The sequence below is a fragment of the Salvelinus fontinalis genome, chromosome 5 (genome assembly GCF_029448725.1).
Source record: "Salvelinus fontinalis isolate EN_2023a chromosome 5, ASM2944872v1, whole genome shotgun sequence".
NCBI lineage: Eukaryota > Metazoa > Chordata > Actinopteri > Salmoniformes > Salmonidae > Salvelinus > Salvelinus fontinalis.
In genome coordinates, this window is record NC_074669.1 from 3,158,726 (window position 1) to 3,175,255 (window position 16,530).

The 16,530-nt window shown below is 44.1% G+C and overlaps 2 protein-coding genes across 2 annotated transcripts in view; both read right to left on the bottom strand.

The window, feature by feature from the left end:
* LOC129854822 (zinc finger CCHC domain-containing protein 7-like) overlaps positions 1-1,990 on the bottom strand; it is an 8,143-nt gene extending 6,153 nt beyond the window's left edge. Inside the window, exon 1 of the mRNA XM_055921963.1 lies at positions 1,983-1,990. Within this exon, the coding sequence (XP_055777938.1) occupies positions 1,983-1,990 (8 nt within the window). The remainder of the gene's footprint in view (positions 1-1,982) is intronic.
* Positions 1,991-3,348: 1,358 nt separating this feature from the next.
* Positions 3,349-16,480, bottom strand: LOC129854909 (disintegrin and metalloproteinase domain-containing protein 10-like). The gene is made up of 5 exons (XM_055922066.1): positions 16,142-16,480; positions 13,262-13,415; positions 7,826-7,944; positions 5,730-5,888; positions 3,349-3,500 (listed from the first exon to the last, which is right to left on the bottom strand). Exons 1-5 carry the CDS (start codon positions 16,206-16,208, stop codon positions 3,364-3,366), a joined length of 636 nt encoding a protein of 211 aa, XP_055778041.1. The 5' UTR covers positions 16,209-16,480; the 3' UTR covers positions 3,349-3,363.
* Positions 16,481-16,530: the final 50 nt, after the last annotated feature.

Genomic DNA, 16,530 nt, shown 5'->3' on the forward strand with positions numbered 1-16,530 from the left:
CTTAGTCTGGGGGGGGGAGAGGAGAGAGAGAGATGGACTGTAATACCCCTTTACCCTCTCCTTCTATACAGGACCTGACTTAGTCTGGGGGGAGAGGAGAGATGGACTGTAATACCCCTTTACCCTCTCCTTCAATACAGGACCTGACTTAGTCTGGGGGGGGGGGAGAGAGATGGACTGTAATACCCCTTTACCCTCTCCTTCAATACAGGACCTGACTTAGTCTGGGGGGGGGGGGGGGGGGAGAGATGGACTGTAATACCCCTTTACCCTCTCCTTCAATACAGGACCTGACTTAGTCTGGGGGGGGGGGGAGAGATGGACTGTAATACCCCTTTACCCTCTCCTTCAATACAGGACCTGACTTAGTCTGGGGGGGGGGAGAGAGATGGACTGTAATACCCCTTTACCCTCTCCTTCAATACAGGACCTGACTTAGTCTGGGGGGGGGGGGAGAGAGAGATGGACTGTAATACCCCTTTACCCTCTCTTTCTATACAGGACCTGACTTAGTCTGGGGGGGGAGAGGAGAGAGAGAGATGGACTGTAATACCCCTTTACCCTCTCCTTCTATACAGGACCTGACTTAGTCTGGGGGGAGAGGAGAGAGAGAGATGGACTGTAATACCCCTTTACCCTCTCCTTCAATACAGGACCTGACTTAGTCTGGGGGGGGGGGGAGAGGAGAGAGAGAGATGGACTGTAATACCCCTTTACCCTCTCCTTCTATACAGGACCTGACTTAGTCTGGGGGGAGAGGAGAGAGAGAGATGGACTGTAATACCCCTTTACCCTCTCCTTCAATACAGGACCTGACTTAGTCTGGGGGGAGAGGAGAGAGAGAGATGGACTGTAATACCCCTTTACCCTCTCCTTCAATACAGGACCTGACTTAGTCTGGGGGGGGGGGGGAGAGAGAGATGGACTGTAATACCCCTTTACCCTCTCCTTCAATACAGGACCTGACTTAGTCTGGGGGGGGGGGGGGGAGAGGAGATGGACTGTAATACCCCTTTACCCTCTCCTTCAATACAGGACCTGACTTAGTCTGGGGGGAGAGGAGAGAGAGAGATGGACTGTAATACCCCTTTACCCTCTCCTTCAATACAGGACCTGACTTAGTCTGGGGGGGGAGAGGAGATGGACTGTAATACCCCTTTACCCTCTCATTCAATACAGGACCTGACTTAGTCTGGGGGGGGGGGAGAGATGGACTGTAATACCCCTTTACCCTCTCATTCAATACAGGACCTGACTTAGTCTGGGGGGAGAGGAGAGAGAGAGATGGACTGTAATACCCCTTTACCCTCTCCTTCAATACAGGACCTGACTTAGTCTGGGGGGGGGGGGAGAGAGAGATGGACTGTAATACCCCTTTACCCTCTCCTTCAATACAGGACCTGACTTAGTCTGGGGGGGGGGGGGGGGGAGAGAGAGAGATGGACTGTAATACCCCTTTACCCTCTCCTTCAATACAGGACCTGACTTAGTCTGGGGGGAGAGGAGAGAGAGAGATGGACTGTAATACCCCTTTACCCTCTCCTTCAATACAGGACCTGACTTAGTATGGGGGGAGAGGAGAGAGAGAGATGGACTGTAATACCCCTTTACCCTCTCCTTCAATACAGGACCTGACTTAGTCTGGGGGGGGGAGAGGAGATGGACTGTAATACCCCTTTACCCTCTCCTTCAATACAGGACCTGACTTAGTCTGGGGGGGGGGGAGAGATGGACTGTAATACCCCTTTACCCTCTCCTTCAATACAGGACCTGACTTAGTCTGGGGGGGGGAGAGGAGAGAGAGAGATGGACTGTAATACCCCTTTACCCTCTCCTTCAATACAGGACCTGACTTAGTCTGGGGGGGGGGGGGGAGGAGATGGACTGTAATACCCCTTTAGTTTTTTCCAGACTTTTCTTTATATATGAAAAGGTATTTCCGGCGACAAAGCCTCTAACTTTTTATTTTCCCGCCAACCAACCTTGTCATGATGGCGGTAAAGTTCTGTGGTTTAGTATGTTTCCGTAAAGCTGAGGCGGCATCGGCACACACTTCCGCTCTTAAACTCGTTGCTAGGCAGCGCCCGTTACCACCGTCCTCCTGGCGGACGTACACTTGGCGAGGCACGTCACCCGTCTCTTCTCAGAGCCCGCCACATGAACTGTTATCTAAACTACAACTGAACGGCCCCCATAAATATTGACAGCGGGATTAAGTATCACCGAATGATGAAAACATTGGAATAAAGTTGGCGAACGCAAATTGAAAAAGATCAAACAAACAACTGAAACTCCCAAAGTCATCTAACCGTTATAATACATTTGGGGCCTGAAGTGTGGTCAACTATTTCAGCACCGCTTTGACACAAGCGTGGGCATTTGATAAGTCAATCAATGTCAGATTTTTTATCTCCATTTGGTTAGACTACAATTAGGCAGCGGGAATGTTAGCTAAATTGAAGTGAGTGCTGCTCATGATCATCTAGTCTAGTTGTCTCATTGATGAGCCCCGATCAGAACATTCTGATGAGCCCCGATCAGAACATTCTGATGAGCCCCGATCAGAACATTCTGATGAGCCCCGATCAGAACATACCCCCTTTTGCCCTCGGAACAGCCTCAATTCGTCGGGTCATGGACTCTACAAGGTGTTGAAAGCGTTCCACAGGGATGCTGGCCCATGTTGACTCCAATGCTTCCCACAGTGGTGTCAAGTTGGCTGGATGTCCTTTGGGTGGTGGACCATTCTTGATAGACACAATAAACTGTTGAGTGTGAAAAACCCAGCAGCGTTGCAGTTCTTGACACACTCAAACCGGTGTTCCTGGTACCTACTACCATACCCCGTTCAAAGGCACTTACATGATTTGTCTTGCCCATTCACCCTCTGAATGGCACACATACACAATCCATGTATCTCTCAGCTGGCTCTACGTAGAGAGTCCCCTGGGCGGCAGGTAGCCTAGTGGTTAGAGCGTTGGACTCGTAACCGAAAGGTTGCAAGATCGAATCCCCGAGCTGACAAGGTATAAGTCTGTTGTTCTGCCCCTGAACATGGCAGTTAACCCACTGTTCCCCAGTAGGCCGTCATTGAAAATAAGAATTTGTTCTTATTAACTGACTTGACTAGTTAAATAAAGGTTAAATAAAATGTCTTAATTGTTTCAAGGCTTAAAAATCCTTCTGTAACCTGTCTCCTCCCCTTCATCTACACTGAATTGAAGTGGATTTAACAGGTGACATCAAGCTTTCACCTGGTCAGTCTGTCAGAGAAAGAGCAGGTGTTCCTAATATTTGGTACACTCAATGTATATACAGTAGTGCCATAGAGCCCTGATCCAAAGTAGTGCCCTATATAGGGAATTATGGGGCAATTTCAGACACCCCCCAGTCTGTTACCTCGTTTGGCTCCTCCATGGCAGTGGCCTGGTATTTCTTCATCCTCTCAAACACAGAGTGGTCGGCACAGCCCCCCTCTGGACCATACTTATGGGGGTAATCTAAAGGGAGAGAGACACCTGAGGTAACATTATGTCACCTTCATCCTCTTCAGCTACTCTATTGTCACCAGAGAGATACTCTATTGTCACCAGAGAGCTACTCAATAGAGTAGCTCCATGGCGACAATGGAGTAGCTCCATGGCGACAATGGAGTAGCTCCATGGCGACAATGGAGTAGCTCCATGGCGACAATGGAGTAGCTCCATGGCGACAATGGAGTAGCTCCATGGCGACAATGGAGTAGCTCCATGGCGACAATGGAGTAGCTCCATGGCGACAATGGAGTAGCTCCATGGCGACAATGGAGTAGCTCCATGGCGACAATGGAGTATCTCTCTGGCGACTATAGAGTATCTCTCTGGCGACTATAGAGTATCTCTCTGGCGACTATAGAGTAGCTCTCTGGCGACTATAGAGTATCTCTCTGGCGACTATAGAGTATCTCTCTGGCGACTATAGAGTAGCTCTCTGGCGACTATAGAGTAGCTCCATAGTCGCCGGAGAGCTGCTCCATAGTCGCCGGAGAGCTGCTCCATAGTCGCCGGAGAGCTGCTCCATAGTCGCCGGAGAGCTACTCCATAGTCGCCGGAGAGCTACTCCATAGTCGCCGGAGAGCTACTCCATAGTCGCCAGAGAGCTACTCCATAGTCGCCAGAGAGCTACTCCATAGTCGCCAGAGAGCTACTCCATAGTCGCCAGAGAGCTACTCCATAGTCGCCAGAGAGCTACTCCATAGTCGCCAGAGAGCTACTCCATAGTCGCCAGAGAGCTACTCCATAGTCGCCAGAGAGCTACTCCATAGTCGCCAGAGAGCTACTCCATAGTCGCCAGAGAGCTACTCCATAGTCGCCAGAGAGCTACTCCATAGTCGCCAGAGAGCTACTCCATAGTCGCCAGAGAGCTACTCCATAGTCGCCAGAGAGCTACTCCATAGTCGCCAGAGAGCTACTCCATAGTCGCCAGAGAGCTACTCCATAGTCGCCAGAGAGCTACTCCATAGTCGCCAGAGAGCTACTCCATAGTCGCCAGAGAGCTACTCCATAGTCGCCAGAGAGCTACTCCATAGTCGCCAGAGAGCTACTCCATAGTCGCCAGAGAGCTACTCCATAGTCGCCAGAGAGCTACTCCATAGTCGCCAGAGAGCTACTCCATAGTCGCCAGAGAGCTACTCCATAGTCGCCAGAGAGCTACTCCATAGTCGCCAGAGAGCTACTCCATAGTCGCCAGAGAGCTACTCCATAGTCGCCAGAGAGCTACTCCATAGTCGCCAGAGAGCTACTCCATAGTCGCCAGAGAGCTACTCCATAGTCGCCAGAGAGCTACTCCATAGTCGCCAGAGAGCTACTCCATAGTCGCCAGAGAGCTACTCCATAGTCGCCAGAGAGCTACTCCATAGTCGCCAGAGAGCTACTCCATAGTCGCCAGAGAGCTACTCCATAGTCGCCAGAGAGCTACTCCATAGTCGCCAGAGAGCTACTCCATAGTCGCCAGAGAGCTACTCCATAGTCGCCAGAGAGCTACTCTATAGTCGCCAGAGAGCTACTCTATAGTCGCCAGAGAGCTACTCTATAGTCGCCAGAGAGCTACTCTATAGTCGCCAGAGAGCTACTCTATAGTCGCCAGAGAGCTACTCTATAGTCGCCAGAGAGCTACTCTATAGTCGCCAGAAAGCTACTCTATAGTCACCAGAAAGCTACTCTATAGTCACCAGAAAGCTACTCTATAGTCACCGGAAAGCTACTCTATAGTCACCGGAAAGCTACTCTATAGTCACCGGAGAGCTACTCTATAGTCACCGGAGAGCTACTCTATAGTCACCGGAGAGCTACTCTATAGTCACCAGAGAGCTACTCTATAGTCACCAGAGAGCTACTCTATAATCACCAGAGAGCTACTCTATAATCACCAGAGAGCTACTCTATAATCACCAGAGAGCTACTCTATAATCACCAGAGAGCTACTCTATAATCACCAGAGAGCTACTCTATAATCACCAGAGAGCTACTCTATAATCACCAGAGAGCTACTCTATAATCACCAGAGAGCTACTCTATACTATAGTCACCAGTGAGCTACTCCATATCTATAGTCACCAGAGAGCTACTCTTGGATGTCACCAGAGAGCTACACAATTAAAAGATGACAAGAGGGTACATCAAAGCGTGTTTGTGTTTTTAATAGTGAAAGGAGCTGTACACTCCAGTACACACACATACTACAGTACTTACTGATGTCGTCCTCGTGGTAGATAACTGAATGGAAGGGAACGTCCCGGTCCTTCAGGTATCTCTCAGCTGGCTCTACGTAGAACGTCCCCTGGTATGTCTGGATGAAGCCCTCAAACTTCCCATCCAGCAAAGACCCATGGCTCAGGGTACCTTTCTCACCTATGGAGAGGGGGGGCGAGAAATCAAGAAACCGGAAAATAAACATTTGAGGAACAGAATCAGAACCAGGAATGAAAGTGATCTGTACTGTTCCGGAACAGAACCATTCTTTTAAAAGCATGGGAACTGGTTATTAATGTTATTTTACATTCCGGGTATTGTTTTTTCTCAGTCCAACAGAAAATGCAACAAAGCGCCTATGCAAAGCCCTCACTCTGTCACTCAGAAACTTCTTCCAGCCTTCACTCTGTCACTCACAAACTACTTGCAGTGTCTGCCTGCAGCAGGAAATCTTTACCCGTATGTGTGTATGTGTAGGCTACCTGCCCCTCCCCCTCTCTCTGAAGCATAGTCTAGTAGCCTACTGACATTACAAACATGATTCAGAAATTAGGGAGAGATTTTTCACGAGAGAAGAATGAACTAAACTTTTCAATTCTAGTTAAGGATACTATAGTTTTCACATTTTACATTGGATGTATTAACTACAAAAAGGTAAAACGTGTTTTTATTTAAAATTCTGGTGCCGATCTTCACACACAAGCTTGATAGCTAGCTAGCTCTGGTCCACCGTTAAGGGTCAGTGCTCTTTGAAGATCAGTAGACATTCAAAATTACTTCATAGAAGCCGCTCCTCTGTAGGTATAATTCCATGGGTCTAATTCAGATAATCCATGTCATAACAACAAGATGCTCAGCGCTTCAAGCCAAGCCTCTTTCGCCCTCTCGCGCTCTCTCTCTCTCTCTCTCTCTCCACACCCGCAAAACATTTCAGTCGCATCTCGCTCCCTACACTTGTCTGTCCAATGCATGTAGATAGCTTGCCCGCTGCATAGCAAGCTTCTATATCCGCACTGATTGGTAAAGTAATTTAATTTGATTTCAGAGGTTTAAAAAGGAAAATAAATAAATAATATAAACTGTTAGCTTTTTGGAGGTTTGAACCAGTTCAAAACTTACATTTTGCTGGTTGGAACCGAAAATATTTTAATATAACTTATTGGCCAAGTCCGGGTATTCTGTCTGTCTCTCTCCTCCCCGTTTTAAATATTTTAATATAACTTATTGGCCAAGTCCGGGTATTCTGTCTGTCTCTCCCCTCCCTGTTTTAAATATTTTCAGTTTCAACCCCTGTTGGGGACCCAAATGGAAGAAACTGGACTGAAAATAAGGGAAGGGAGAGAGAGAGACAGAATACCCGGACTTGGCCAATAAGTTATTTTTCAAAACTACCGCAACCTCACTCAGGCAATCTTTTTTTTTTTTTTTTAGATAGATGCATGCAACTGTGTCCTCCAAAGGGAATTTCTCTTGCACAATATACAAGTTGATTGCAACACACAGCTAACAGAACACATACAGATGAGTTCATAGAATGGACACACACACAAAATACAGAGCCTTCAAAAAGTATCACACCACTTGACTTAATATACCTTTTTTTTTTGCAGTGTTACAGCCTGAATTCAAAATGTATAAAACATATATAAACCATTCTCACCTGTTTACACACAATAGCCTATAATGACAAAGTGGAGAGAAAAAAAAGTGTTTTTGTGGTTCAATCATTGTTTGAAATTCAATGCTCGACTGAGCGAACCTACAGATATAATTGTACGTGAGTGGTACAGAGATGAGGTAGTCATTATAAAAAAAAGAAATCCATGCAACTTATGTGTACATTTTTACTCCTGAACTTATTTAGGCTTGCCTACTTTCTGACTCAAGACATTTCATCTTTTCATTTTTTAAATTCATTTTTAAAAATTTTGGGAGAAAAAAAACATAATTCCACTTTGACATTAAGAAGTGTGAAGGCCAGTGATAAAAAAAAAGGCTTTTTATTTATTTAATTCATGCTGTAACACAACAAAATGTGGAAAAAGTCAAGGGGTGTGAATACTCTCTGAATGCACTGTAGTAACATCAGTACTCACCGTATATTTCTCCAGTGTAGATATGAGAGGTGTCATAGTTCACCTCCTGTCCTCCCATGTCTACCTTCAGGTCCTCAGCAAACAGACTGGTGTCTCTCTTCATCCTCAGGTTAAAATGTCTGACAGACAAGAAACAGAGGTTTAGTACCAAGTCATTCATGCCACATTTCTGTATGGTATATCTGAGTAGGGACAGATACAATCACATCGACTTGTTGATTAAACAACCACCTGATGTGTGTGTGTGTGTGTGTGTGTGTGTGTGTGTGTGTTATATATACACAAAAATATGTTTAGTCACATGCTTTAGCTGTTGCAACAGTTACTCTTCCTGGGGTCCACAATATGTCCATGAACGGAGCCAAAGAAAAGACACAGGCCTAGTAGCACTAAGACATGAGGTGCTTCGTGCTTGTGGAGAGACGGATCTGAACTAGCAAAGTTTGGAAGACACGTTCTGAAACATCTGTCCTTCATAATGACTTGTTTACCATTCTGAGTACACCATCGATATGCAACGTTTGTTACGTTTCAATTACCCGTGATGATAACGGTCTCTTGTCTCAAACCCCTTACTCCTGTGACCCTGTATTAATGTTATAAACATGTGGCACTGAACATGTGCCTTCAGGCCTGGGAGTGGGTCTGAAACATTTAAATATTGAGCATAGAATGTCTGTTCTATAGAATATATTTCTATGGTCTGAACATTGCAATACTATGGCTCAGGTTGTTATTGTTAAAAAAAAAGTGTTTATGTGTTCTCAATAACATAGGCCAACCTGATTACATAAATTAAATAATAAATACATAAATAAGAAACTCTGGATGGAACTAGGCCTTAATTTCTCAGGACTCGGGAGAAAATAAAATGCAAATGAAAGCGAGATGCAGAGATAAAAGACCAGGGCATTGGCTCAGCTGAAAATAAAAACATTTATTCAACTTTTTTATTTTTTTTGCATTTCTTTTTTCTCTCCTGAAAGACGGTGAAAGAGCAGTAAACATTATTTCCAACACCAACAGAGAAATGAGGTCATCTTAAAAAGAGTACGGCTTTACTGCATATTAAACGATGTTGGGGGGGAAAAAAAGTACCATTGTAAATAATTGAAGAACGAAATTCATTACGTTCTGTATGGCTCCTCAAACACTAGAACAGTGAAAGAAAATAATTTTGAGTTGCCAAAAATCAGTGACTTCTCCCAAAATAAAACTACAAGGAGGTCTATATAGCCTGAATACCAAGAGTCCCGCCTGGAGGAAACCTGGCACCATCACTGCGGTGAAGCATGGTGATGGCAGCATCATGCTGTGGGGATGTTTTTCAACGTCAGGGACAGAGACATCAACAACTCGTCCACAGGATCCCATTGTGGCACCCCCTGCTCCAACCGGGATCCCAGTGTGGCACCCCCTGCTCCAACCGGGTTCCCAGTGTGGAACCCCCTGCTCCAACCGGGATCCCAGTGTGGCACCCCCTGCTCCAACCGGGATCCCAGTGTGGCACCCCCTGCTCCAACGGGGCGCCCAGTGTGGCACCCCCTGCTCCAACGGGGATCCCAGTGTGGCACCCCCTGCTCCAACGGGGATCCCAGTGTGGCACCCCCTGCTCCAACCGGGCGCCCAGTGTGGCACCCCCTGCTCCAACCTGTGCATGTCGGTGTGTCTTTGAGATACGTCTTCATGGTCGAATTGCTGCAAAGAAACCCCTACTAAAAGGACACCAATAAGAAGAAGAGACTTGCTTGGGCCAAGAAACACGAGCAGTGAACATTAGACCAGTGGAAATCTGGTCCAAATGTGAGATTTTTGGTTCCAACCGCCGCGTCTTTGTGAGACGCAGAGTAGGTGAACGGATGATCTCCGCATGTGTGGTTCCCACGGTGAAGCATGGAGGTGGTGGTGTGATGGTGCTTTGCTGGTGACACTGTCAGTGATTTATTTAGAATTCAAGGCACACTTAACCAGCATGGCTACCACAGCATTCTGCAGTAAAACGCCATCTCATCATTTGTTTTTCAACAGGACAATGACCCAACATACATCCAGGATGTGTAAGGGCTATTTGGAGATTGATGGAGTGGTGCATCAGACCTGGCCTCTACAATCCCCCGACCTCAACCCAATTGAGATGGTTTGGGATGAGTTGGACTGCAGAGTGAAGGAAAAGCAGCCAACATGTGCTAAGCATATGTGGGAACTCCATCAAGACTGTTGGAAAAGCATTCCAGGTGAAGCTGGTTGGGAGAATGCCAAGAGTGTGCAAAGCTGTCATTGAGGCAAAGGGTGGCTACTTTGAAGAATCTGAAATATATTTTGATTTGTTTAACCCTTTTGGGTTATTACATGATTACATGTGTGTTATTTCATAGTTGATGTCTTCACTAGTATTCTACAATGTAGAAAACGGTAAAAATAAAGAAAAATCCTAAAATGAGTAGGTATATATATATATATATATATATATATATATATATATATATATATATATACATATACACTTACAATGAGTGTACAAAACATTAAGAACACCTTCCTAATATTGAGTTGCACCTCCCCTTTTGCCCTCAGAACAGCCTCAATTCGTTGGGGCATTGACTCTACAAGGTGTTGAAAGTGTTCCACAGGGATGCTGGCCCATGTTGACTCCAATGCTTCCCACAGTTGTGTCAAATTGGCTGGATGTCCTTTGGGTGATGGACCATTCTTGATACACACAGAAAAAACTGTTGAGCGTGAAAAACCCAGCAGCGTTGCAATTCTTGACACAAACCGGTGTGCCTGGCACCTACCATACTCCGTTCAAAGGCGCATAAATATTTTGTCTTGCCCATTCACCCACTGAATGGCACACATACACAATCCATGTCTCAAGGCTTAAATATCCTACTTTAAACCTCTTCAATGTCACGGCAAAATTTAAACATACCCAAAAGTAACTGCTATTCATGTGTAATTACATGTTTCTGACATGCAAAAACGTGTATATATGTGGAAAGAAGACATCTGGGAGATTATGAGGAAATTATCAGAATATAGATAAGAGGGACATAGTTCAAAATACACAAGATCAAGCACACACAAAATAACCATGTTTCATTGACAAGCTATAATTGAATTATTGATGACTAGAGCTGGAAACACAGATGGTTTCCACAACATGTGAACAATATCAACAAGAGAAAAAATGGGATTGATAGACCAAACAACTAGAAATGGGCAGATACTTTAGTAAGTGGTGTCAGGTGTGGTCACGGGATATTTTATTATTATGTCCCTAAACGTCTCCAAAGTGTACTATGTCTGTAAATTAGATAATTCCAGTGCTATTACATATTTGCAATCCATAAATGCTATTAGTTCAGTCTAAAAACACAATTTATACCATATCAACCTCACTCAAACATTGTGGTGGTGTTATGGGGTATCCAGGGTACATTCAACTGTCCTTTCAGCCTCTCCAAAGTGTCTGAATGTGGTAATTGCACTGTTTTTGCACACTAAATCCTTAAAGTTATTGTACACTATAAAAACTACATTTCTACAACGCCAAACTCTCTCAAACATTGTGGTGGTGTCGGGGGACATACAGGGGATACGGATGCGAGCAGGCAAAATCATATTTTTGATACGCAAAGATATTGTCACTCGGTGGACTTTCGATGTTGCCCTTAAGTCAAATTAATCAAATCAAATGTATTTATATAGCCCTTCTTACATCAGCTGATATCTCAAAGTGCTGTACAGAAACCCAGCCTAAAACCCCAAACAGCAAGCAATGCAGGTGTGGAAGCACAAACATCAGATAATAGGCTAAATTTGTTCCTACCAACCTAAGGATTAATTTAATACCCCTCCCATGTAGCTATAGCTCAAACACAGACCAAACCAAAGCTTACCTTGTAAGATGTTTGCTGTTTGGTGAAAACGTAGTGTAAAATAAAAATGTTGACTCTCAGGGCTTGTGATCAATAACGGTAGGTCACAGGCAGACAAATAAGACATCCTCATGATCTGTAGAGTCCCGGCTTTCGGTGTGAATAAACCTATTCCGGGTTTATTTGGTTTATGCTTCACAACGCTAACCGGAATAAAGGTAGCAACCATCTTAAAATGAGGTCATCGGCTCGGGCCTGCCTTTATAAATCCATATGCCCATATATGGTAGTAAGTCATACCAAAGATTTGAAGGCACCGATCACCTGGATTCATCTGGTAAGTCTGTCAGCTTATATTAGGGATTCTGACAATGCTTGTTATTTCTTACATTTCTTTTGTTTTTATTTTTGGGGACTTTTGTATATTGCTTTATATTGTTAGGTATTGCATTGCAAACTGCATTGTTTGGAGCTAAAAATGTAAGCATTTCGCTGCACCTGCGATAACATCTGCGATAATATGTGTAAACCAGTAACCTTTTATTTGAAATACAACTCAATTGATTGAACAAATGATTAAGTAGATGATTGAGCATCTACTTAACCGTTCTATGGGTGGTCTGAGGCAGGCGTTAGATTACGAGCGTATTCAACATTAATAACAATGGTTTTGGGACGCCGCTCTGAGATTTACCGACGCTCCTACGAAGGTTCTAACGATGAACTTAGCCTTAAGATGGTTTTGGGAAACTGGGCCCTGGTACCAGGCTAAATTAATTCCAAGCCAGGACTCAGAGGTTTAGAGACTCCTGCTTTTCAGAACAGCTGCAGACATCCTCCTCTCCTTCTGTTGTATTTATTTGTTTCCACAGCCTCTTTTTCCATCCCTGTTAAGCAGTAGCATCTGAGGCTAGGAGCAATGGGAGCAGCAGGCTTTGCCACTGGCAGAATGAGAGGCCTAGTCCCCTCCCTGCCAAGCTAGCAACAGATCTGAGTTCAAATATTATTTGAAGTTTTTAAAAATACTTTTGAGCGTTTGCTCTGGCCTCCTAGGAGTGCTAGATAAGCAGCGTTTGCCATTTGGGGCCTACTCTAATGAGCCATTAAGCCAGGCAAGCTCAATCAAGCACAGATAAAGTATTTGAAATGATTTTAAATAGTATTTGAACCCAGGTCAGACTAACAGCCAGATGATCTCGACTGGGTCTCGACTGGGTCTCGACTGGGTCTCGACTGGGCACAGCGCTGGGAGAGAACAGAACACTACGCTCTCTCACAAAGCCAGGCAAGGCTTGTTTAGACGGTACAGGATATTAATAATTAGGCGATATTCTATGAAAAGAATCAAAGATGAAAACAAGGCACATTTTTTTTTTTTTTTTAACAACAATAATGCCTATGTTATTGAGGAACATGAACGGTTCAGTTATTGAGGAACAAGACTCATCTTGAAGATGAGGTTCACTCCTGGTACTTCATTTAGACTTTTTAACAAAATAAACTAAAATCACAAAACGGACACACAAGCACAGTGGAAAAAGTCTGGGACACTAACCTTCCGTGTGCGTGGAAGTCTAGATGGAGAAATTTGTCTTGGTGGTGGAGGGCCCTCTTGACTCTCAGGTGCTTGTCATGTAACTCATAGGTGTTATAGGACAGACCCTCGTAGTGACGCACATACTTGTTCAGGGGGTTCCCATTATGATAACCTGGAGAGATGATAACACAGAGGAACTTAGACCCACTACAGCAGGGGTGTCAAACTCATTCCACGGAGGGCCTAGTGTCTGCAGGTTTTTGTTTTTTCCTTTCAATAAAGCCCTAGACAACCAGGTGTGGGGAGTTCCTAACTAATTCGTGATGTTAATTCATCAATCAAGTACAAGGGAGGAGCGAAAACCCGCAGACACTCGGCCCCCCGTGGAATGAGTTTGACACCTGTGCACTAGAGTAACAACACCACACAGGACACCTCTTCAAACCACAGGCTGTTAGCTGAACATTAAACTACGATTCTATAATTCGTTATCTTCTTCGAGGGCCTAGCTATAATCAACAAGCCATATAAAGATAGTAGCCTATTACTTGAAACAAGACTGAAAACGTGATAGCACACTAGCCCCACATAACATCCATGATCCTACATTATTCTAGCCAAGCCTGGAAACACAATACTCTACTTATTCAGAACAAAAGGCACATTCTGTTTGGAATTACATAGGATTCCTGATTTGTGGAGGCCACCATAACGTCTGGATTCCCTCCCAATGACTAAAACTATCAAAGACAGCAAGTGCCATCACATTGTTGTAAAAAAGTGGTAGTTCATTGAGAGTACAGGCTAGTCTACATCCACGGTTCTCCCAATGATTTATCAACAAGGTGGTGCTGCTGAGTACACCTGTAACTGACAAAAACATAATCTATTAGGGTGTGGCGCCTGTCCTTAAATGATAACAAATAAAGTGAATCTATTACGGAAATAGAATCTAGGCCTATTTCTATGTCTACAACCATAAAAGGCCTGACGATTACTGCAATCTCAGTCTCAACCCTATAAATAAATCAACTGGATGTCATCATAAAAGGCTTTAACATGGATTATAACTGAATTAGTATCACTCAGACCTGGGCTCAAACACTATTTAAAATTATTCCAAAATACGTCATCTGTGCTCAATTGAGATTGCCTGGCTTAATGGACCAATAAAATAGTGCCAAAAGTGTAAACCACACCCATCTAGCACCTCAGGCCGGCTAGAGCAAAGGCTGAAAAGTATTTGAATAGTACTTGAACCCAGGTCTGACATCACTAACAGGAGCAGGTGTTTATCCCTGTGCCTGCTCCCAGCTACTGTCATGGACTATTCATTTTAGAGCTCATGATGTCATCAAGGTAGGTAGGCCAAATACTACATAGGATAGGAGGTCGATGACACCTACACTGGGGGGGACGGGCTCCTGGTAATGACTTGAGCGTAATGGTATCAAATACATCAAACACACAGTTTCCATGTGTTTGATGCCATTCCATTTACTCCATTCCAGACGTTATTAATAGCCGTCCTTCCCTCCGGAGCCTCCACTGCTATATAGCTACAGGCCTGGGCATACTCTTCTATTTTCTGCTCCCTACATTTGCACGATAAAATATTAAACTCTGACCATTAAAATGTTTCATTGTGGTTGTAATTGCTTTAAGAGACTTAGGCTATTTCGTATTGAGTAGTTTCAGATTGTATTTGTCCAACTACCACCAATCTGGATGCTGTTTGTTAGATACCAGCGGTCTAGTGAAACTCATCTTTTGATGGCTTAGTTTTCATTAATTTGACATCTTATCTTCTGCTCATCTTTTTCACAGCTGTTGGCCTATATAGTATTAAGTGAACCATGAAACACATTCAAAGCTGTTCAATCAATTCTATGTGTGATTAGCATCATGTCAACAAGAACATTTCATTGAAAACATACAGTGTGTTGCCTCTATCGATTACGCGATCAGAATGTGTTCATGAAAATAAGGAAATTGCTGTATTCACATTAATACTATTGTATCGTTCTACCAGTGGAGGCTGGTGGGAGGAGTTATAGGACGGACTAATTGTAATGGCTGGAATGGAACAGTATAAAACATCACAGATATGGAATCCATGTTTGACTCCGTTCCAAATACTCCATTCCAGCCATTACTACTGTATTCATCGAATAGCTACAACATAATATATTGGCGCTAGCTACTGCCAATGGAAAGCTAATAGTTAGCTAACAAAGATCGAATATGTTCTTACTGGGGAGCCATTGCCTTTGGGTAAAACATGTAAAAATATTAAGTTGTCAACAGGCATAGTTAGCTAATTACCTAGCAATATCCCTAGTTGGCTAACTGTTGTTGCTAAAAACGATGCTAAATTAGCTGGCTAACTAGCTAGCATGCTAGCTAATGTTGATAGAAAGTGGTACAGCCCATCATTGCAAATGTAGTATTGACGTGGTGCAAAAACAATACTGACTGACAGCACTGTAAATATTGCAAGCTAAATCAGATTGCCCAAATAGCTTTGCTCGTTCGTGCCAAAAGACAACAGATTCCACCTAATTTCTCATAACAATGGCACATCCGCAAGCTAGTTAGCTAGTAGTCTTATCGTAACCATCCATATTAATAGTAAATTATCGTTTAAAAAAAAAAAGCTTCCGCCAAGCTTAACATAAAATCTATTTTGACAACTATATAGCTTTGTGGTTTGGAGTTTCTGTCAAAAAGGGACACAAGGCATCTTCACAACGACCAGGCCTTGGACCGCTGTTAGCTTTCTTAGCCTAGCCTGCTAGCCATTCGCTCGAACGCTGTCTTGCTTGGCTACTCTTCCCTTCGCGAATGTAGCCCGCTAAAGCTTCGCTTTACAGAACAAATACAAATGCTCTCACTCACCCTGGGTGTAATTTATTAAGTAGACGAAACAGAAGAATTTGACGACAAGCATATCTGCTAAGTCCATTGTTAGAGCATTGATACCGTGATCACTTTGTCCTTGTTTAGGCTCAGACGCCCTGCCTGTGTTTATCGCAGCTTCCTCTCCTCCTCGCCTGCCCTCTCTTTCACGCCCCGACGTCAGACGTAGGGATGAGGATTCTCCCTTCCCCCATCATTATGGAGTGATAGATTGGGATACCTAGTCAGGTGTACAACTGAATGCATTCCAACTATTGTAACAGATATTTCAGGTAATGTTTCAAAAAGTATAACGCAAGTACATCATGTAATGTTCAGGTCATTGTTCTACTCATTGCTGATTAAATAGGACAAAAAAGCCTTTTCCC

Bases quoted from the DNA above. Each gene is read 5' to 3' on its own strand.
- LOC129854909 (XM_055922066.1), bottom strand. From the start codon at position 16,208: ATGGACTTAGCAGATATGCTTGTCGTCAAATTCTTCTGTTTCGTCTAC. The intron at 7,945-13,261 runs GTTAGTGTCCCA...CTTGTCTGTCAG, and splicing joins GACTTCCACGCACACGGAAG to ACATTTTAACCTGAGGATGA. The intron at 3,501-5,729 runs GTAAGTACTGTA...CTCTCCCTTTAG, and splicing joins CTACCACGAGGACGACATCA to ATTACCCCCATAAGTATGGT.